At 36.1% G+C, this 23,718-nt stretch overlaps 1 protein-coding gene across 4 annotated transcripts in view; it reads left to right on the forward strand.

The window, feature by feature from the left end:
- The window catches only part of AKAP6 (A-kinase anchoring protein 6), a 286,646-nt gene extending 264,481 nt beyond the window's left edge, over window positions 1-22,165 (forward strand). For all 4 annotated transcript variants that reach the window (XM_071809385.1, XM_065838655.2, XM_065838656.2 and 1 more), the window contains 2 exons: window positions 10,957-14,420; window positions 19,477-22,165. In XM_071809385.1, the coding sequence (XP_071665486.1) occupies window positions 10,957-14,379 (3,423 nt within the window). In that variant the 3' untranslated portion in view covers window positions 14,380-14,420; window positions 19,477-22,165. The remainder of the gene's footprint in view (window positions 1-10,956; window positions 14,421-19,476) is intronic.
- Window positions 22,166-23,718: the final 1,553 nt, after the last annotated feature.

Consider the following 23,718-nt stretch of genomic DNA (forward strand, 5'->3'; position numbering starts at 1 on the left):
AGGATCTTCAGTAAGTATATGCATAATCAGAGTTTCATTGTTCAATATTATAGGATGTTCTAGGAGCTGCATCAGCTGTAAGCAGACAGGAATACAATCAAAAACTATTTTAAAAATGCATGAAAATAAATAAGGTACAATTATTCACTCTTTTTCTTAACACACAAAGTTATTCACTCTTTTTCTTAACACACAAAGTACAAGGTATCCAATGAAATTATCAGGCAGGAGATTTAAAATTATTTTTATTTTCATGCAGCGCATAATAAAAATGGCACTTGTTCCTACAGGATGTTGTGGGTAGCAAAAATACAAATTAGTTCAGTAGGTAATGAAGACAAAAACATGGAGGAGACATCAACAAATGCTTATTGAATTCCAAATCTGAAAGTCCCCACAGGCTGACTTCTCAGCTGCTATAGTATCCTATGTGTTTGAGAGGTTTTTAACTTTTCCGTAAACTTTCACTACTGACCACTGCAGGAAATGGACTCAGTTGAATGGGCTGTTGATCTCACCCAAAATGGCAGATGTTTTTTGAAAGGATATGAGCTTGCAGATTTGGATGCCTATACTGTACTATACTATACTATACTATACTATACTATACTATACTATACTATACTATACTATTCTACACTCTACACTCTACACTCTACACTCTACACTCTACACTCTACACTATATTTTTACATATAGCAAAGAAGTTTTAAGGAATGTCTAGAGGGTTTTCACTGAATTTGTGGGTTTTTTGGTGTTCTTTTTTTCTTTTTTTTTTGTTTGTATGGGGGGTTTGTTGTGGATTTTTGTTTGTTTGTTTGTTGTTGTTTTGTTTTGTTTTTACTATTTTCAAAGACCAGGATGTGACCATTTAGGTAGTCTGCTCTCACCAGAAGAAAACTTCGAAAAATGTACCCACTTGACAGTTTTTTGAGATATTTCTATCACATTTATCTGTAAAATATACCGAAAATACAGTAATACTTCTACTTAATGTTTAAATATGCACATGCATTTGTGTGTCAGAGGTACTATAACATACACTAAATAATAAAATGTGCATTGTTAGCAATGATGATCTGAATTTCATTTTTCCCTACATATAAGACATTTGTGTCATCATTGTAGCTCTAATCCATATTCAGGTCTTCACATTTGGTGTGCAGTAATATGTAAATTACCTAGCCAGCTGCATTAAACAGTGTTTGTTTATTCTATTTCTTTTGGCATAGCATATAACTGAATTTCTGCCAAAAATGTGGCTGCTTCAGGGAACACTGTTCAAGTAGAAGGAAGTTTTGAAAGGAAACACACATCATAAATCTTTACTCTGTGAAACAGTAAAATCAAAACAAACTTTCTGTTCATAAAAATATCTGCATTAATGTAAAATAATGGGCTTGTGAAATACAATGCACAAACTGAATCTTTTTAGAACGCTCTGTTTACATTGGCTTTGTAAACAAGAATACAATACTAAGAGGCAGTGATTTTTTCATACGTGGGAAGGGTGACTAAAACTGGTAAAACATGAAAATGGAAAGTTTAAGAGAAATTATTTTAAAATGGCATATTAATCTCCCCTAACACATTGCATTTAAATGCATTTAAATTTAGAAAGCAGTGAAGTTTAAGTGTTAAAAAAATTGCATTAATGATGCATAGAGATATCTACTTATGCTGGCAGTCCCTTCAGTCTTCCAGTCTGACACTTCCTTTTTTATCCAGCCAGCTAATTTCCCCTCTTTTGTGAGGAGTAACTGTTTTCACACTAGTGCTTACCCAGCAAGCCTCCTCATTGTTTCATGGCTAATTATCTTCTTGAGCTTCACCTTCTGGAGTGAAGGGAGAAAGACTGGGCTTCCCCACAGCTCTAATGAAAGCTAAGTTTTAGAGATGCACTGTGTGAATAAATGCAGTGTCTGATCTACCAACATAATAAATGAGTTCCTAAACTTTATGGAGTCACAGATCATCCAGCAGGTTTATTGAACAATGTAGAAAGACTTTATTTTAAAAATCCTTTTTTATCTTTGAAAGAGGGGAAGAATATCACTTCAGTGTGAAACCAAATACCGTAAACTGTTCCAAAATCTCTAAGCGTTACACAAAAAGTGCATGTCAAACATTGTTTCAGTACAAACCTGAGCTGCTGCATGACAGACTTTGAGCTAACAACACTTACACTAGTAATGTTAATACTATAGCCCTGTGCCCCTCAGTTATTACACCACTTCATAAACTCTTAGTACTCATTAGATTTTTATCACCAGCACTGAAAATAGCCATTGTGGATAGACCTACATCTTCAGTTTATGTTCCAATTTGAGCCCAAGTTTAAACTGTGTAACATTTAAAATAAACTCTCCTGTAATAGAACAAATTTGAATAATAGTGATAGTGGTTTTGTAATAATGAGGTACACATCATTGTAATTTTGTACTCAGCAAAACTAAGGCAGGCAAATATAAACCTCTCACCATAACAAGATATAATTGTCCATGACTCTGTCTTCTTCTAAGTGAATTTCTACTAAGTATGCTTATATTAAATCATTTCTCAAGTGACCAAACCAAAATGTGCACATAACACTGGTACTTGAGACATCACACAAGATCTATCCAGCTAACTAGATTAGACTGAAAATTCTGATCCTTTTCTTTCCAGCCAGCTCCAGGGATGTGTTGACATGTATTACATTCAGAGAAAACTAAAAACATCATAACTTACTTGGAGACAAGAAAAAAATCTGGAAGTTCAAGGATGAGATGATCTTAGTGAAAGAGCTCTGCCTAAGGACCACTTATACTCAGAGATAAGACCAGTGTTTCTGTTTTGCAACATTTGAAAAGCAACTCTTCTTGCTTATAGAGGTTGAGTAATGGCAAGGAGCAGTGGCATTGTTGTAGCCTTAAGGTGCTTACCATTGTAATTTTGATTCATCACCAGGAGAACTCTCTGCCACTTATTGACAACTGTGGAGCTTAACTTAACACTTGCAAATCCATAGGTAGGCAGACTGTGCAAGCAGTATTCTTCTAGCCTTTGACTTCACAATACTTGCTTATTGACCCTCCTCTAGTCAATATCCCAAATTTACAGATGGTGAATCAATGACTTCAGGAAGTGCCTGTGCTGAGATTACAAGGAAATTCTGTTGAAAATTTAAATAGAGGGAAAAAAGAGTCTATTCTCTCTGACAACATGAATTAGGCTAAATTTGGAAGTCTCTCAACTGCTTCATGAGGAGGAGAAACTGATGATAGAGCCAGATATTCTTCATGCAGTCCTCTTATTCATAAATAATAGATAAAGTCTCCCTTTCCAGTATACAGGAAGAATTTTTGTTTAGAAATTCAAGCCTGTCTCCTCCAGCTCTCAGTGAGAAAACTTTCTTTCTGGGTTCCTCCTAAGGTCAGGTTCCCAAGGGCTTATGTCCTATTCTTTTGTACCTTATACCTACCTGTTTCTATGGTGATTCTCACTCTTTATTGTTTCACACAAACACTCATTTCTGCTGAAACAAAGCTCCTAAAACCTCTATGATTCCAGGTATCCTGATGTGCCTGTTTTAGGTTGGAGATGGCTATTTTGTCTACTGAGTCCACTCCTAGTGTCCACTGAGTTGTTTTGGTTGAACTGAGAGAGTACACCATTAAACGAGTACCAATTAGTAATACTAAATTGAAAGTATTCTTAATCAGTATGCAGACCTCTGAAATAGTAAAAAGACAGTAGCAATTTTATTATGCCACTGTAGCTTTGCTAGTACAACTTTTTTCATGAGCATCTGAATGCAAAATGCGACCAATATGCCATCAATATGGGTGCACCAATGGAAAATTATGCTGGAGTTCTGCAGTGTAGAAAAGCAATAGTTAAACATGTTCAAGCATGCTCAGTTCCACAGATTTTCTGGGTTTGGTGGGGTTTTTTGTCTTAGCCATAAAGACTGATCTTTAATTGGATCAGATTCTGAGCGTTGGCATGAACTTCCACCAGCTTGCATGGGCATGCATCTGAGGTAGCGTGCCAGGATTTGCTCTTTTCTGAAGTAGGTGTGCATGGCAACATGGTGGGTTTGGGTAAAGCTAGGAATGTTTTTCTAAGAGTTTCATAAAGGGCTTGTGTTATATTCTTGCACAAAGAAAATCATATATTCCTCTGAAGTAAAGGTGAGACCGAAATGACATTCAAGGGCAAAAAATCGTGTCATGTAACCTCTTGACAGATGAAAAGAAAACTACAAAGCAGCAAAAACAACAGTCAGTAAAATATGCCATGTAGCCAGGTTTTCTCATCACAAAAACAGAAAAAAAACGCCCAAATAAACAACTTAGAATATAGGTCTGTGATTGTAAACCTATTTGGATGACAATATATTTTGATATAAAAATGTTAGAAATGTTTTTCTGCTCTCTAGTAATATTTAAAAGGCTTCTCCAGCAAATGAGAACCAGACATGTTCAAAAGCCATATGAGGATACAGTGGCAAAAAAAGGAGACCGCTGCTTCCGTAGAGGCTGGAACAGTGATAATGGGTAGTGTGGTAGCAGTGATACTCCCGGCGCAGCATACAGACTAAACATGCTGAGTTCCATTTTTCACCTTGATCTGTGATAGAATTTAGTTCCTGCAGGCCTTGTGTGGACATGGCTCATCTTCTTTCCCAGCCTGGCTTGTCTGAGCCGACTGGAGTGTGGTGGAGAGGCTGGAGCCTTTCACTCTTTCTTTTGTCCATCTGGCAGCTTACCAATAAAGAGAGAAGACCCTCACAAAACTCATGTACAGGCACAACTGACCTCAGAGTGTTACCTAGCATCACCAAGTGACATTTAAATAGTAGGAGAATGGTTAAAGAATAGCCGATTTCTCTGTCTTTTTAAAACACTTCTACTACTAGCGGGGACTAATAGTTTTCAGCTAGGCACCACATTAAAATATCACTGCAGTTATTTAATCTGTTGTTTAGAAGATGTGCCCACAAAACTGCTATCATGATAAAGAAAATTATCAGTTTTAAAACCTGGATATGACAATCTTTTCCTCTGGACTTTTATTTCTGGGCATTATGAGAGAACTTCAAACATCATCACAAATACAGGTACCTGAGCAACAGTGGAACCTCAGTTGTTCCCATAAGATCAAGCCTGCACTGAGACCCTTGCAGGTAACACCTGTGACTGCAGAGAGCAAAGGTGAAGTTAGTGTCTTTCCTGAAGAACAAGAATCTGTACATACAACCACCCATGCAGGACCCTGGCAATAACTGTGAGCATCTACAACACCTAAAAGGAAAGCACAAGTTCTGCATGTGCAGGATTGAGCATATTATTTTATCAAGGAAGGCAATAATAATTGTAAAATGAAGCAAGAAGAAGTATGAACCACAGTTTTGGATCTTATTTTCTCAGGAAATAAACATGTACCTTCTGCTTTTAACTGCAATTATAACAAATAGGTATGTTAATGATCAGTTTCTCTAGTGATCTGAGATAAAGCATACTGCTTCCAAACATTTTGAGACCATAATGTAATGTGCAGGTCACTTCAATATTATGCACATGGAATATCATGCATATGCTCATGCATATTGAAACACTGGTGTTGGGAAAGGGGGACAGTTTTCTTGTTGGCTATGGTATAGGGGACCTCATTTAGAAAAGGAACTTAAGTGAAGCAGAGGTGAAGTGGGTACTGTACACATGACTGTTTCCCTCAGCAGAAGTACTTGGCATGCTTGCATTTTTCAAAAGACAAACTCATGTTTGTCTTCCTTCAGTGTACGCACATTCCTGGAGATGGAGGATGGTTTTCTTTCTTTCCCTTTCTCTTTCCCCTGTCCCCTAAATCCAGTTGAATTTGGATAATTTGTCCAAAGCAACTGAAGGATATGTTGCAGGACAAGGAGAAACAGAGTTATTATTTATTATTGTAAAAGCTCTTCATTTAATGTTAATTTCTTTAAAAAATGTAATGGTATGTAGGGGTTACATTGTAGGCCTGTTTCACCAACACAAAGTATCTGTACTGGAGTAGCACATGCAAATGAAGCCAAAACAGAGAATCATTGTTCAATAAAATTTGCTGCAGAAAAAACAAAACTATCAGTGTTTTAGTAAAGGGAACAAATGAAAAAATGCATTTTTGAGACTTTTCTTCAAAGAGCACTGGGGTTGAGGAAATGACTTTGTTTGGCTTAATAATCTTATTTCTTTCCATTAACATTTTCAGCAGATTAGTTGTTTAACCATTAAACACCAACCCTACGAGCATTTAAGTGCACACCTGACTTTGCTCACATTAGTTATCCCACTGAAATGGGAATAGTGTTCTGAGCAAAATAGTTCAGGCTTCAAATTAGGAATAGCCAAAGTCCTTAAAGCAGCACTTTCAAATACGTTAGAATTAATTCAACCTTTCACTCTTCTGACTCTGTAATTTAATTGATTCTTGGCTTAATTATTTTAGAAACCTTCCATGCAACAGTAAATACTTCCTAAGTGTTGTTTATCTAGTGGTAATATTTTAAAACTAGGAATATGCATAATAATGTGCATCTTTTTTGTTCTCATTGCATCGTGGCTTTTTACTTACTTGCTCAAAACTATTTATCTTCTTTTACTGTGAACCGTGTGACCATCAAGGCCTACTCTAGATGTAGTGGTATTTAGTGACTTTATAATGAAACAGTGACTCTGACCTACTTTAAAGGTATGTGTTTTTAGAAGCATGACATGCACACACATATGTGTGCATACATGTATTTATACACACACAGTCTTGCACATATAAAAACCAAGTTTCTAAATTCCATTAAATTTAGTGCAATCAGTTACAACAGCTGGTATACAAAGAATTTTTGCCAGACAGAATGTATGTTTGTAGCATATTTTGTCACAGACTTCAGCAAGGTCAGGACTTAAGAGTGACCTTACAGGGCTCACCCCACTGAAATCTGAAGCTCTGTAGCACACTCAAAACTTCTCTTTAATTGTGGTATGTCTTACACGTGGAGATTGGCATGTCTGTCTGTGACAGACCCCTTTCTTGTCGGGTATTTGTAGTTCAAGGAGTGATATCTTGAATGAGGCGAGGTATAACATCCTTTGGTGTGTGTAAGTGAAAACTCTGTAGGAAAGCCACATTCATCATTGACTGAAACGGGATAAAAAAAATTATACGGCTCTCACACAAGTTTTCCCAATTGGAAATGTCAGTAAAAGATTTGTCTGCTTTGTGTAAAAGATGCATTATGCAGTACTATGGAGTTCTTTAGAATGAAAACCAAGACAGTCTGGAGAAAAAACAATGACATTTTTCCCTGGTAAAGTGAGCAATCAGAATTTAGCTCTGAGACCAGCTGACACAATATTGTACCTCCCATCCTCTCTACACCACCAAGTAAAGGATCAGTTTGGGGAATTTTAAATGTTCTGTTGGCAAGACCTCATAATCTGTTACTATCATGATAATTCTAATCCCCTAGCACCCTCCCAATGCACTGAGCAGCCTGATGAGGAGACATCTGACATAACAAAATAGTCTTCAGTGATTCCTGGTTTTAACCTTGGTACTACTGTCAGTGCAAACAGAGGCTGGAGTGACACTGCTTTCCATTCTTCCCTCGGGAGCTTTATTCAATATTTTGTATGGTACTGCTCTCTACAACAACTACCTCGATGTCTAAAGTCTCCTCCTTGTTTGAGCAGCTTGTTAAATTTTGTAAAAAAAGAAAGGGAAGATATATACCTCCACTAAAAATGCCAAATACAAAATGTTTGTGACTTAAATTGCATGGTTTGTTTCAAGGTTAAAACTTGGTCTGTACTTGGAAAGTGCTGCAAATGTAGCTGATAACAACTACAGTTGTACTTCAAGGGAGATTATGCTTTTAAGAAAAGTAGTAATTCACTAATATCAATTCACTAATTCATTAATATCTACCTAAGAGCCTTTAGAAGCACAGTGACAATCAGAAGGAAAAAAAAAAATTGAATTCCTTACCATCATAGCTATGCCTGCAAAACTTCTGAGTATATACAAGGCCTCAGAAAAGCATGTGCATTTGAAGAACAAAACATAGGCTTTGAAGTGAGGAGCATTCAGTGAAGATGGATGGGCTGAGGTCACAACTCTACATCTTTTATTGTTTTAGTCCATCTGACATGCAGAACAAACGAGACAGCCAAGTGCTGATTTACAGGAGGAAGGTTATCTTCCTGACCAATAAGGACCAAATGTTTTGGTTTTGAGAAACAAAATCTGATTCTATGGAACATAAAATCCTTGTAACCTGCTGCTGATTTCCTGCCTTCAGGGATTTCTTTTTGCAGCTGGCAGAACCTTAAAACAGTAAAATTGCGCAGTTTAGGAAGCTTTTCAAAGCAATGTATTCCTAATGCTAAGTACAACAGAGTCATAAAACGTGTCACAGAGAAAATGAATAATTGTAGTTTTCTAGTTTTATCTAGCAGATTTTCAAACTAACTTAATTACTGTCATTCTCTTGCACCAATTTTTACTTGCAGGTTGGTTAAGGGTCAGATACAAGTGGAAAACTGGCCCTAACTAAGTACCAGCCAGGAGCCACTATGAAAACATGGCAAACTGGCAATCCAAACATGGATTTTTGAACTCCATAATGTACAGAACTGCTCTGATAGCTGTAGTTGTCTAGCAAATGGGTGTTTTCATGGGAATTTAACATTTAAGCTATCTCTACCAACATCTCACATGGAAAAAAGAAAAAAACGGACTCTGACAAATTTACTTCATGAAAGCTTTGTGGTAGGTAGATCCACAAAGAGACTCTAGCCTTCAACATTAGACATGACAGATTCTCAAAATCCCCAAACTCTCCTAACCTGTCAAGGAGGAAAAAAATTTTTGGCACCCATATTTCTGCCCGTGATTATGTGCAGTATCTTAACACAGCCTCAGTACTTGGGGACCTACCTTACAACTAAGCCCAATGAAGCATGAGGACACAGATTTGTCTTACATGGAGAATGTCTTGGTGTATCTGATATATTAATAATCGTATCACCCTGCTGAATGGCAGATAGATACTCTGGCCAATTTGGAGAAAATAGTTCTCTCTTATGTCAGTTGAGTGTTTTAGCCGTTGGTCTACTGGACAAACTGGGATGTGATAGCCTTGTATCTTGCACAAAAACATTGCCACCTATATCCACAATTAAATAGACACTGGAGCATGGATTTGGCCCTATCTATGCCTCTTGCCAGTCAAATGTGCTGAACATTGCACTGCAGGATAAAATTCTCCTTGCCTATCTGTGACCCAATTAATATTTGTTTTACACAAAATGAAACAGAAGAAGCTGGCTTCTTTACAGAATAGCATGTAGGTAGGTCTTGTCTTGAGAGAATGAGAACCTGGTTCATGTCTTTTATGCCAAGTCTGATTAAGTGTCCCACATCCAGAATCAGTGCCCTAACTATTGAGCTGTTGGAGAATGTCCCCTGATTTCTCACAGAAGGGCTGAGCAGCTTTAGTTCCTACTTCAAAGAGAAGGTTCCCAGCTGAGAATCGAAGTCAGAGATACGTGCCTTCCTCTGCACAATCAAGCTTGGCCAAGTCTTCATGAGTCTAAGTCAGTATCTAAGTTGTGTACAACTGCACTTCATTGGACTACAGCCTCATTTTATCTGCTTATATTTCAATAACTTTGTAAGTTGGTTGTGATTTAGATTGCTGTTTGGCATGTGATCAACTCTGTATTTGGAAAACAAAACTTACTCCAAGAAAGCTCCGAGGGAGTGAGAGATCACAGTTGAAAGCGGAATTTTTGAAATATTGCTTATTTTTCTGGATACAGTGATCATTGTTCAGCTGTTAGGATGATTTAAACTACACAATTCTACATTACTTAACAGTTCTATTACAAGATTTATTATATAAGCAAAGTGTTGCCTAAAATCGAGGTCTCTCAATAAATAGAAAAATGAAGTAAAATTAATTTGTGCTCAGTCAACCAGTCCCAAAGTCAGGGACAACTTCTGTCTTATTTTGAGGGGTTTAAGGTGAGCTGGTACTTTTGGGCACTTGACACATCATATTTGAGTGAGAAATGTTGTCAAGGTGTTCTTCATCTCCCACATGTGTTTCTAGAGGAACAATTCTTGATACTATATGCTCTGAGTCATAATAGCAAATTTCGCTGGAAAGTTACAAAAGTCTTTAAAAAAAGACAGATTAAGTTTAGCTCAATTATTTATCAGCCCTTTCCCAGAGAAAGGTGTCGCCACAGAGAATATTTGAAATGCATGTAGTGTTTAACTAGACTGATTGATTGTTCTTACGGCTGAAGATATTAACATTCATTAGTCTTACTTACTGGTCATTAGTACTGCCTTCATTATCAAGTAAAGAATAAATAGAAATTCAAATAAAAATTCATTGAGTCTTGTGACTTCCAGTGCATTAGATTTGTTGTTTTAAGGCTGACAACACAAAAGTTTCATATAAGCATTTCAAAAATCCTTTAATAAATCCTTTGTATCTTAACTCTCTTAAATTTAAGTGGGCTAAGAGAGATACTCATACATCCAACATAACAGAGTGCTAATCACATATTTTTTACTAACACCCCCTTATGTGACTCTGCAGAATGGTTACAACTCATTACAGATAACATGACTAACTACAAATAATCACTATTAAAGTCAAATTTCTATATTATATTTTGACAGCAAATAAGAAAAAAAGCCCTAAGAAGGCTAAGAAATTGTTCAAAATTTAATAGGTTTCATTTTAGTTGATCATTTTAATGGTACAAAAAACGTTAAAAAAATATTAGTGATCATTGTTTCAAAAATGCACTTTACTCTCATTAATGTACTTATATTATTTCAGTGGAAGCACATTTAAGTGCAGCTGTAAATATTTTTAATCTTTGACTTTTTCTTTTTTTTTTTTTTTTTTTTTTACAGGAGCCTCTGAATGTTATTGATCCCAGTTTGATGGACCTAAATGGTCCAAGTGAGGATGCACTTGAATGGGATGAAACTGACATAAGTAATAAGCTGATCAGTATTCATGAAGACTTAAGTGATCCTGATCAGGAAGTCAAGAAGGATGATCAAAACCAGAAACCTGCTTCAGGAGAACGTGGTGATAATGATGTGAATGAAGATGAAAGTATCAGTGACCATGGAAGTCCTCTTTATTGTCCCAGCATCACTTCCCTTCCAAATCCTCACATCTATCAGGTGTATAGTCTTCATAATATTGAATTATCGGAAAAAAAACACATGCCTTTTTTGAAGAAAACATCCAAACTCTCCAGTGTTACACAGTCTAACATTTTAAACAAAAGTCTTAGTAAAGACTCGTCATTTTCATCTACCAAATCCCTGCCAGACCTAATAGGGGGGACCACACTGGCAAAACCTTATAACTACATGTATCAGAGTGGAAACATAAGCCGGCATTCTGAGAGTGAGAGTGGGATCGTGAGTGAATGTGATACAGAAACTACAAATAATTCAGAAATTTTTTTGCTAAATGATATTGAAAGCACTCAGAGTAATCCTGAAATTGGGCATGCAGAAATTCAAGTGGACGATATAGTCGATGTAATAAGACAGAAGATGAAGCAAGATGAAGAAGACCATGCTAGTCTCTCAGATGATTTCCAGCTGGCAACTTCTGCATGTTGTGGAAATGAAAATGATGAGGATTTGGACAGCATTACCATGTGTAACCCTGTTTGTCCAGAAGAATCACAAGGAAAACATGACATGTTTACATTTTATGATTACTCATACCTTCAAGGCTCCAAATTCAAATTACCAGTGCTAATGAAACAATCACAAATTGAAAAAACACATACAGAGGGCAGTTTGTTTCATGGCTTTTGTTTTGATAAAATACCTAGTAAATCTGAACATAAGCCTGGAGAGTCACAACCAGATGGGTTTATTCATGACCATACTCAGGCAAGTATCCCTGGAGAATCAGATCCTAATTCCTGTAAATCTGCAGAAACTGTAAGAAAATTAACTATTACAGAGAATACAAGACAGGTTTCAACTTTATCTTGTAGTTCTTCATTAGAATCTCTGTCTGTAGTAGGTGATTTGTTCAGCTCAGGTATTTTTAAAAGTGGAGATGGTCTTCAGCGAAGCACCTCTTTGGAGAGCTGGCTGACTTCCTACAAAAGCAATGAAGACCTTTTTAGTCATCATGGCTCGGGAGACATAAGTGCAAGCAGTGATTCTGTTGGGGAGCTCAGCAAAAGGACATTAGATCTTTTGAATCGCTTAGAGAATATTCAGAGTCCTTTAGATCAAAAGATAAAGCGCAGCATCTCTGATATAACACTCCAAAGTAGCTCTCAAAAAATGTCTTTTACTGGACAGCTGTCTCTAGATATTGCATCCTCAATCAACGAAGACTCAGCAGCTTCTCTCACTGAACTCAGCAGCAGTGAGGATCTTTCTCTCTGCTCTGAAGACATTGTATTGCACAGAAATAAAATACCAGATTCAAATGCATCATTTAGAAAACATCTTAATAGGTCTGTAGCTGATGAGAGCGATGTCAATGTCAGCATGATTGTTAATGTCTCCTGCACCTCTGCTTGCACTGATGATGAAGATGACAGTGATTTGCTTTCAAGTTCCACCCTTACCTTAACTGAGGAAGAGCTAGGTATCAAAGATGAAGATGATGACTCCAGTATAGCAACTGATGAGGATATTTATGAAGAATGCAATATAATTTCAGGACTTGATTATATAAAAAATGAACTCCAAACTTGGATTAGACCAAAATTTTCTTTGACAAGGGAGAAGAGGAAAAGTAACCTCAGTGATGAAATTCAGCGCAGTAAAGAAGTTAGTAATGAGACATCAAAAGCCACAGATACATTAAGCATTGAAGCACTATTGAATGGTTCAGTACAGAAAATATCAGAAAATAATGGCAACAGTAAGAATGTACCACGTGATCGTGAAAAAGGGACAAAAAGTCATGTGATGAAAGATATCTCTCAGGTTGTGAAGGATCCGCTTGTGGATGATATGGAGAATGGCAATGTTGAAAATACTCTTGGCAGTCAAAAGGAAGGTCTTGTTAGAACATCAGCAACTCCTAAAACTCATGCATCACTTGATGTCAGAGAAGCTGAAAATGAATGTTGTGTCTGTGAAACATTCACAGATAGTTCAGATGATTCACATATGGATGGCAAGGAGACTGTTCTGTTGTCAGATGAATTCAGAAACCCTCCAAAAGAATGTCAAAGTCACCTTCAGCCTGATCGTCACTCTGTTGCTTCCTCTCCTGCTAAAAAGCCTTGTCTTGAATCTTCCTCAGAAATTAATTGTGTAAACATACAAGATACAGCTTTGCAAACATCCTTACCGAATGGTCAACAACATAGAATAAGCACCACTGAACAATCTACTGATTGCTCTACAGCCTTGAAATCCAATGAAGCAGAATGCAACTCCTCAGCCAATGGTCTTGATTTGTGCTGTAACTGTGAATCTGCTGCTTTTGATAAAAGAAACATGGAAGATGGCTCAGTACACAATTTTGTGAGGGAGATAATAGACATGGCATCAACAGCTTTGAAAAGTAAGTCACAACCTGAAAGTGAGTCATCTGCTCCAGCTTCATTAGCACAGATCAAGGAAAAAGTATTAGAGCATTCTCACAGACCCATTCAGCTAAGAAAAGGGGACTTCTATTCTTATCTTTCACTTTCTTCTCATGATAGTGACTGTGGAGAAGTAATCAAATACATAGAAGAGAAGAGCAGCACTCCTGTGCTACCGGACTTCACAGATGAGAGAGAAAATATTGAATGCTTTTTTGAAGCCTGTCCAGAGGAAGAACGAGTAGAGCAGCAGCAATCCATTTCTAATGGTACTCCTGAAGCACGAGTTGAGCAACAGCAAGCTATTTCTAACCGTATTTCCAAAAAAACTCCAGAGTCATTAGGTGAGGTGACTCTAGAGTCATTAAAAGAAGGTAAAACTTCATCTGCAGGTAGGGATTTATCTTTCTTACGTGGTGATGACAATGATATAAATGTCCCCAACACTAACAAACAAAGTGCATCAAACAATTTGAAAAATGCTGCTGCCAATTTGCTGATTTCAGATGGGCAAACTGAAAGTTTGGAAAAGAATTATCCAGAACTTAACAATAAAAAGAGTAGTACAGGAACTGAAGAGCCCAAAGGATGTGTTGCTGCTTCTGAAGAGGCTTCAGCTGTAGAGTCTCAGTTAAAGCCTGGCCATTCACAGAAAAAGGATGTTTTGCATCAGAATAGTAAAACTCTTACTTGTGAAGAAAATCTCCTGAATCTTCATAAGGAAAGACATATAAATATGCGCAGATAGAATGTAACCCTCTTCAGGCACATACATTATCCTAAAAACAGGTACGTACTGTACAAGTTGCACATTCATATTTTAATTTTTTTATTTTTTTTTTTTTTTTGTACACCACCGAGAGCTTCTGTTTTATGATAGTGCTATATCATTTGTTTTGATTACACTGTAATCCAAATTTACATGCCACTGGTCAACAAGTGCAGTGAATACAAACTGCTTCTTGTCCTTTGGCTTTTCACTGACTGGAGCTATTCCCGTCTGGAATAAGGCTGCTATCTTGCAGAACTTGGGAATTCATCAGGAATAATATTTCTGTATCAGCCTCCTCTTCCCTTCTCAACTGAACTGTGGAATGAGAAACCATCTCTATTCATTGATCCCCTTCTCCACAGTCAGCTGGCCTCATGAAGTGTTCAAAAACACTTGATGAAGCTGAACTCCCAGTTTTACAAGAATTCTGGGTGACTAGTGAGTTGGAGTTCTACAATATTTCCAGACGATGTGTAGAATAGCTAAGCAGACTGGAGAATAAGTAGAGAGATAATAAGTAATCTCTTGATGTCGGTTCAGCATCATTTAAGTTCAGTACACCATTATTAAGAACACAATTATTACAACATCAACAAAAGTTGATGTTACCAATATAGGAAATCTTTACAACATCATCAAAGAGTATAATGTGAGGGTAATGTAAAATAAAGACCTGGACACAAAGCTTTGGTTCTATTTTGTGGTAAGCATTTTGAAACATAAGTAAAATGGTGGAACCTAAGATGAAAAAGTGGCTCTGATCTCTTCCAAAATTTGAAAGTGGTTCAGATGTGGAGTTTCTGACCTCACATAAATGTCTAACAATAACTTCACGTTTAACAACAAAAGAAGATCTACAAAGCAATGTCTGGATGAGATTCTAGCATGCAGCACTGCTGCTTTGAGTCTCACTAGATGTTTGGTGACCCAAAAGCCAGAAGAGCTGCATAGAATGCCATTAATCTTTGGAAACACTCCTCCAGTAGACCAGGGCCAGAATGGCAACTCCAAATGCAACTCCAATTCCAAATGCTGCTGCTTGCCAGAAGCTGTAGCAAGGGAAATTCCAATAAATCACAAGGCTAAACATGGGACCAGATTTCCCCAAGAAGTTCTGGAGTCTCTGTCCTTGGAGATTTTTGAAATTCGAGTCAACATGACCCTGAATAATCTGATCACCTTTGAAAACAGCCTTCCTTTGAGCAGGAGGCTGAACCAGATGACGTTCAAGTTTCCCTCCAACCTACATTATGCTATGATTCCGTGATGTTGCTAGGAGAAAAGGCTGTTGTTCATCACTGGTCATGAAAACTACAAGTACTCTCCTACTGCAAACTGTGTAGTTGTATCAGAGGATCTGAGCCTATTTATATGAAGTAGATTGCTTTGCTGCTATTAGGTATCTAACTTCTGCATTTTCTGATTTTGCTATGTTATATTACTATGCTTTTGGCTTTTCTTTTGCACATATTTGTGGTTTACCCAACATTCACACATTCACATATGTATAAATGTCTAGCAAAGTCTTTAGGTTATGACAACACTGGTCTACAGCTTGCCACTCTTCTGACACATATCTGTTTGAATAATGCATTATCCTGGAACTATCATAACAAAGAGGATAGTTCTTGAATAGCTTTGAAATAGTCTATCATGATCTGTTGATTGCCAATAAGGTTAATACTTGGACATATCCAAACAACTGGAGAAGCAATGGAAATCAACTGGGAATTACAAAACTCATAAATGTTAATATATATTCAAGAATTACATTGAAAGGATTATATGTATATGGAAGCCTCTATTTAGAAACTGAGATGATGGCAAAAGTCTGATGTTGATACGTGACAATTATGTAAACATAAGCCTTTCCTAAATTAGTTTTATCAGTTTTCTCTTTTTTTAAACTCATTTTTATAATATTAATTTGAGGAAGAATACTCACTATAGTGAATGCGATTTTATTATTGTGCTCATTCTTTCACTGAGGAAAATAATAACGTCTTTTCAATTCAATAGTACTTTTCCTCTGAGGATCTCAAAATACTGTCTAAACTTACCCTCACTCTTCAAAACTTCATAGTTACTTACTTGGTAGCCAGACGTCTTTTTCATAAGACTGGGATATGACAATATGCAGTTGGTGTAAGGGCTAAGATTGGACCTAGAGGATGGAGATATTAAGAAATGCCCACAGTACAATAAAACGTCATGCAGATTCTGTATGCAACAACTTAATAGGGTTATGTTATGGTTTAATTTTTGCCGAGGAGTTGACAAATATTTCTTAAGGTAACAAAGCCCTTCACACTACATCCGACTTTTTACTTTTAGGAAGATGTACTGGTTCTTAACTCAAACATATAGCACTGCTTCCATGGGAATTATGTACTGTGTTACATCCAGTAGCAAAGCCCTAGGATACATATAGTTTATCTCTGGCACATCACAAAATGAAAATATGAGCTGCTAGATTTAGTTTCACTAAAGCCTGAGCTCCCTTCCCCCATTCACAAGCTTGGTACTTTAACTTCATCTCTCATGCTATGGGGAATGAATTACAGAAGCAATCTATCCTAATTTGTTAACTTATTCAAATAACAGTTATTATACTTAACTATGCTAAAGATTATCTTTTTGGTGGCAGATTGTTTATTTTTTGATGAGGCTAATTACTGATTTTCCAAAGGTAATTTACATTTATTACTAATACATCTTTTAAAATGTGACAGATAAATGTTGTTCCCATAAGTGTATTATGAAAAAAGTTACTATTTAAAAACACATTATTTAATTTGAAAGATAAATGGCAAACACCATTATTTTTGCTGTAGCACCTGTGCTGTAAGCTCATTTAAATGTGTAATTCCATGTGTAGCTGCAATACTTAGAGAAAAATAATCTATAGTATATGTGTACCTTAAAAGCATACTGAGAATTCAAAGCTGAAAAAGACATAGTTTCAAAAGTAGTTTTATTTTATACTGGTTTAGTATTTACTTTGGCTATACAGGAGCATAAAAGTAACAATGAAGAAAATATTTTTGCCAAATGTTACAATCCTGTTATTTAGCAGTGCGCTCCAAAAAATTCCCATTATGGGAAAATAATAACAATTCTATAGTCAGGCTTAAAAACATTTCTGTCAGCACTGACTAGTCTCTCATGTGAGCCAGAATGGAATTCTTCAACAGAGGTGCTCATAAAGCTATGCTGATTTTATTTCTCAAGTAGGGGACAGCTTGAAAGAACTGTCTGTATATGAGATCATGCAATCTGCTGTAACTGTGACCCATGACTCACTAATGGGATGGTATTTTTTAGTCACATATTCAATATCCATAAAGATCAATACATTAAGGAGGTTTATGTGATGTGTCCAAAGTTTTTTGTAGAGGATAAGTTGGAATTCTGTGTGTAATCTGTTAGTTCTTAGAAGTAAGTCCAAAACCTATTTCCTTCCTTTTGTGCAAAACAGGTAATTTTAACTTAAGCTTCAACTTATTTTAGGGGAAAAATATTTTACTTGGGCTTAAGAAAACTAAGTTGGCTTTATTTGACAGTGCTGCAATGTTAGCCAGAATATCCTACCACTTACTATAGGCAGGAGAAACTCAGGATTGGTACTGAGGCAGCCTGACTGTTATTTCCTACTCAGCAACAGATTTTTTTGGATGACTTATTCCTTCCTTGCCTCAGTTTCTTTAGCAACAAACTAATTAGAATAATGATCAATGGGACCTGTGGAGTGCGTTTTATTCAGTGAAAAGTGTTTTGAGATCCACAGATAAAAGGTGGTACATAAATGCAAAGGACTGTTAGCTAATTATTCATTACAGGAGAAAAATAATAAACAGGTTTACACAATGGGTACTATGTAATAATTTACTTTTAGAGACTAGAACTACAAGAATAATCTAAAATTTTGCTGTTGGTTTTTTTTTTCCTAGAGGTTTTTATAGGAGGTAGATACTATAATGTTTCTTTACAGAGTTTAAAACAGTCTGTCTTTTTAGCTCCTTACGTCAGCTGACTTAAAAAAAAAATGAAATAGACAGATAATCTTGTATTGTCTGTGAATTACATAATTTTTGAAAAACTTGACATAACCCATCAGTGAGACTTTTCTTACTATAGATACATGAAACTCATGCCAGAGTCACAGAAACCTTTTGATACAATCTTCCCCTTAATTCAGATCAGTTCTTCATTAATTGCTAAACAAACTGTTGAACTTTTTCACTATTTTCATGTAAGTATACTTCTGCCATAAATCAGGAGGGGGGTCATTTACAGCAAATAAGGTCAAAGGAGAAGGTAAAACTGGGTAGATCCAGATGTTCCTGCTTAATTTGGAAGGCACATAATGCATATCTGAAATGCCTCCTAGGAAATGCCTATGAGATGTATTTTGCACTAATCTTTGAGCTGTATTCTGACAGTTATTTCTTCATAATCCTCATCGTAAGCCTGTGCTCTTTGATGAATAGTTTAACCCTAAACTCTGAGCTGTATAATTCTATAGTGTGAAAATTTAACTCATTGCTGGTACTAGAAGTGTCAAAATAGCTATATGCAATTTCAAAATGTAGCGATGACACTGACAACTCTATTCGTGGACCACTTCTGTGACAATCCTTTCCCCTTCTCCATTGAATTCTCATGCTATATGTTTACATAAATATTAAAATAAGTGATGGACAGATCTTCTCATTGCTTGGCTTTTGAAAATTCCTGTTTTCATTGATCGGTGCACTTTGAGTGTGCTGAAGGTAAGTTCGCAGGTAAGGATAGAGACAGGATCCAGGGAAAAGCTCAGATTTGATTACTTCCCTTGTTTCTTTAGGAATAAAGTCTTTACAAAAATCAATGAGTTTTCTACATCAATACAGTTTTTTACACTAACTTGTACCTCAGGCTGTTAAGTTATTGTTTGCCAAGTGTATGCTTCTGCATTTAAGGCTCTGGCATGTGACCATTTAATGACTATCTATGGTTGTTCTGGAAGAGCTGTGTTTTGCAAATAAAACTTAATTTTCTGTAACCTACTATTACTTTTTTGTTTCCTTTTAGACACTTGGCTGCAATTCAGGTGCAGGTTCATCCTGTAAACCCTGGGATGACCTCCAATTCCATTGTATCACTGCCTTTCATTACACTGACTCCCAAGATAAATTTTCTTTCCAAATGTGATTTGTCCATGTTGGCTTTGTGATCAGGCTGCATATGCTAGTCCTATTTCAGTGATCATTTTGTATTGTAGCAAGGCCATTTGCTTTCATACGGATTCTTCTCCCAAGCTACCTCTAATGACCTCCCCTTCCTGAATTGGATGCTCCTGCACTACTTATCACTGATTCTGTTCTTTAAAGTTTTGAAGTTCCACAGAATTCATGATCAGTCGTGTTCATCTTTTCAGAAATGTACCTGTCAGTATTCTTCTATTTTATGTATCAATCAAATTTAATATTTATGTGTATAATGCATAGGTTTATCGAAACTATTTCACTTTTCAAGTGATAATTTTGTTGGATTGCAGAAAGAAAGAAGTCATCAGCCCTCCTGACTCAATTCATTTGAAAATTAAGCAATTAAAATAAATGGCATTTTATTTATTTAATTTTAAAATTTAATCTATGCAACACTTCAAGAAACAACTAATGGTGTTGTATATTAGGAACTGTTGACATTCTACTGAATTAAGTACAATATTTTGGTTTTTTATGCTTCTTGAGGTGGTAATGAGAAAAAAGTTTTTAAAAAATGTGTGCCTTGCTGTATTTCTTATACCATTTATTAAAAAGCTGCTTTCAAAGTAAAATTATGTTGGTTTGAAAGAAGGAAATAGCAAGGTTAAGATGTGTGAATAATTTCTGTATATATGTATAAGCAAGCGCAAACATTGATGTAAAATGACAGTATAAAATGCTTTCATGTTTGTGATGTCCAGTGATGTGGAAAATATAAGCCTTAAAACCATTAGATTGCATGGTAACTAGAATTGGCATAATAAACATAGTTCATTGGGGAAAAAAAACACAACAGAACTGGTGATCTCTTTTACCTGCGTTCCAAGAACAGAATACTTTATCGAAGTACAGAAGAATACGTATTGCAATACAGAAAATATGTTTGCAAATATTCCCTAGACATATGCGATTCTATACCTGGTGAAGATTTGTATTACCTGGCTCAGAGGTAAAGAACTTTTTCATTATAGATTCACCAGGTCTTTTGGGCCAAACAAAGAGACACAAATATTTAGTAGTTTAAACTAGTGCACTGCCAGCTGCAGTGATGAAAATGATCAGGCAACCTTTACAGCAGATCATTTATTTTTTTGTAAGTAACAGGTTATTGTCTGATTCTTAAAATTTCATTTATTTACATGATTATATTGAATAAGCTTTATATATATTTATAAAGACACTTTTACAGTTGGCTGTTTCAGTGACTCAAACTGTACATTTTAAATGTTTTAACTTGTGCTAAACCTGTATTGCGTGGCCAAAATAAGCCAGACAGATTTATAACCTATTTCTGTAAACATGACATTCATCTCCTGAAAACTCTATTGAGAAGGGATGTCAAGAAAGTTGAAAGGCAAGGAATGCTCTCCCATACCACCTTTAAACATGATTTTTCCAAGTATATGAATGTTTTTACAAAAAGCTTCAACATTCTTCTTCCTTTAAAAAATGTGCATCTGATTGACAAACTTAGCTAGTAGCTTAGAGGACCTATGCTGACCGGCTGATATATTCATACAACACTGAAGGAACAGGTATTTTAAAAAAAAAAAAAAGCTCATGTTTTCCAAATTATTAACAGCTTCCTATTACTGCAAGAGCCATATTATTTCTCTCTCAATTTAAATTTCCACTGCATAGCCTTGGGTAGGCTATTATGTGGGTAGGGCAACAGAAGCAACTCTTAGCTTAAAGAAAAGTGTAAATAAGAAGTAATTATTAAGAGAGCCTTTTGAATCCATTAAGTTTTCTGCTCTTGCATATCTTCTATTATGTGAAAATCTAATAGATTAGCCTATAATAACCTAAGATGTATAACTATGTAGCTGAAGATCACTTTAATAGATTTTAAACACTTAAAAAAACCCATATCATTCGGAATATAACTCCTAATTTTAGTAAAATATTTACAGTGACAATTATGTTCATTTATTAGTTCTTTCAAACATGATTTTTAAAACAATCTTGACATGGGAATTGAGTTTGGAATAATTCTTTTTTTCTCAATAGCATTTTCTGGTGTATGTTGTATTTTTTTAAACTTACTTTGACTGTACTCATACTTTACATTATGATGACAGGAAGACTAATCAGTCAGAGGCTTTTCAGATCTGTCATCTCACCCAACAGACTGTGCAGAGCTCCATCAATTATTTGTACCATTCTATTAGGCCATTTGCCACAAATTTCCCTTTTTCCTGGGGGAAAATAGGAATACATGTCAAATCAATAAACCACATATTCATCATACAATATCTGGAATATTATAGGGTCACAACTCAAATTTCTGTGCTTCCTTTCTGAGAGATGCTGAACACTTTAATTTAACTAATATTCCAAGATCTATATTATTTGGTCTAATGAGATAAAGTCATCATTTTTATGACTGTGACGCAAGACCCATCAATATCAATTATTCCTTTTTTGGCATGGTTAGAAGGATTACCCTTTTTGTGTTTATTCTCAAAATATGCTGGACTCTTGCTGTCAATAAAAATTGATTTCTGATGGAAGAGCAATCTCTGATATAAACTCAACAGGATTTGTTCATGCCTTAGTGCAAGTCATACACCTAAGGCTCAGTTGTGCCTAGAACTTGCAAGAAGTTCTAGTGCTAACCCCTGAAGAAAAATATTGATATAGTGTACAAATAATGTTGATGTACCAATATTACCTCTAAGGTCGGTCCTTACACAGATTACTGTATAGATCCTGTGCCCTGCTGGTGGAATTCTCCTTTGGTGTAGCGGAATACTGCAAGCTTTCTGCAGCCTTTACTCTCATCTAAAGTTCCATAGGCTGCTTTTTATTCCACACAAGCTCATGCTTGAACAACATCTGCGATGTGTGAGGAGGCCATTTGACAGCAATGGCCCTGAAATGTGGATCTCCTTTTTCCTGCCTGCTTCACATTCCTTCCACGGAGAGCCAGAGCTCTCCAGCTCTGAGCAAAGACAATGCACAGTAACCCTGGTGGTAAAGCACAAGCCTGAGACTATGATTTAAAAGGTGTTTTGTAATCACAGTAGCTCTATGTACAGATAGCCTTGTAAACTCTCTTCCCAGTCTTTCTTACGTAATGGTTTGTCTTTCTCCCAAGGTAAGTCAAAGAGTTTTTATGGATCAAAGCCTCTACACCTTTGTTACAGTAAGATAAATATAGGTGGCATCTCTATGTCCTTATGGTTGTTTGTGGTGTTCATTGAACACATGTACACATAAGCATACAAACACATGCAAAGATTCAGAATTGTTCCTGCTTGTTTTACAATAAACTCAAATAGAGAGCTGCTCTCAGACAGATGGCAGCTCAACCTTCCTCCTTGGTGACAGGATCCACGGATAACATAGCCTCCTGCATCACATATTTCAGAATTTTGTTTTGATTCCCCTCTGCTGAGGGAAACAACATATTTTGACTTCAATGTATTAGGTAAAAGGGCTGCTTTTTTTCTTTCTCCTGAAGACACCAAGAACAATGTTGTAAAGGTTCCTGTGCTGCAGTGCACAGAAAAGGGTTTATGGATGTTTAGGCCAGACTGTACTCATACTTGGCTCAAGAGGATTAACAGGGATGTCAAGTTCTTAGCCAAGTCAATCTCCTTCACTGACAAGTTTCTACAAACTTATTCCAAATTATAGCATCACTTTAAGAGGGATTTGGGCCAACAAGTGACATCTGATCTATTGCCTTCAGTGCTGTGCTTTTGATTTTTCAAACTCACCCTGTCTTTTATACCTTTTCTACCAACCTGAATTGCTTACATTTTTCGTGTGACTACTGTTTGCTCAGTAAATACATGTTCATCCCGGATTTTAGAAATGTTTTTAAGGATGAGACCCTAAATGTACTTGGTATTACTTAGGTTTGTATGCTGGGCGAATTCTAAGTGCTTTAAAAAGGGAATTTCAATATCAAGTAGTATTATTTTATTTCTGGGGGCTGCGAACATAAACTAAGTTAAAAATGAAGTCAAGAATTGCATAAGTAAACAATGTTAGTGTACAAATATTACTGGGATTTTGTAGTAATTGTCTAATTCTTAAAATTGCAAGAAGTACAGAA

Source organism: Patagioenas fasciata, chromosome 5 (genome assembly GCF_037038585.1).
Source record: "Patagioenas fasciata isolate bPatFas1 chromosome 5, bPatFas1.hap1, whole genome shotgun sequence".
In the NCBI taxonomy this organism is placed as follows: Eukaryota; Metazoa; Chordata; class Aves; order Columbiformes; family Columbidae; genus Patagioenas; species Patagioenas fasciata.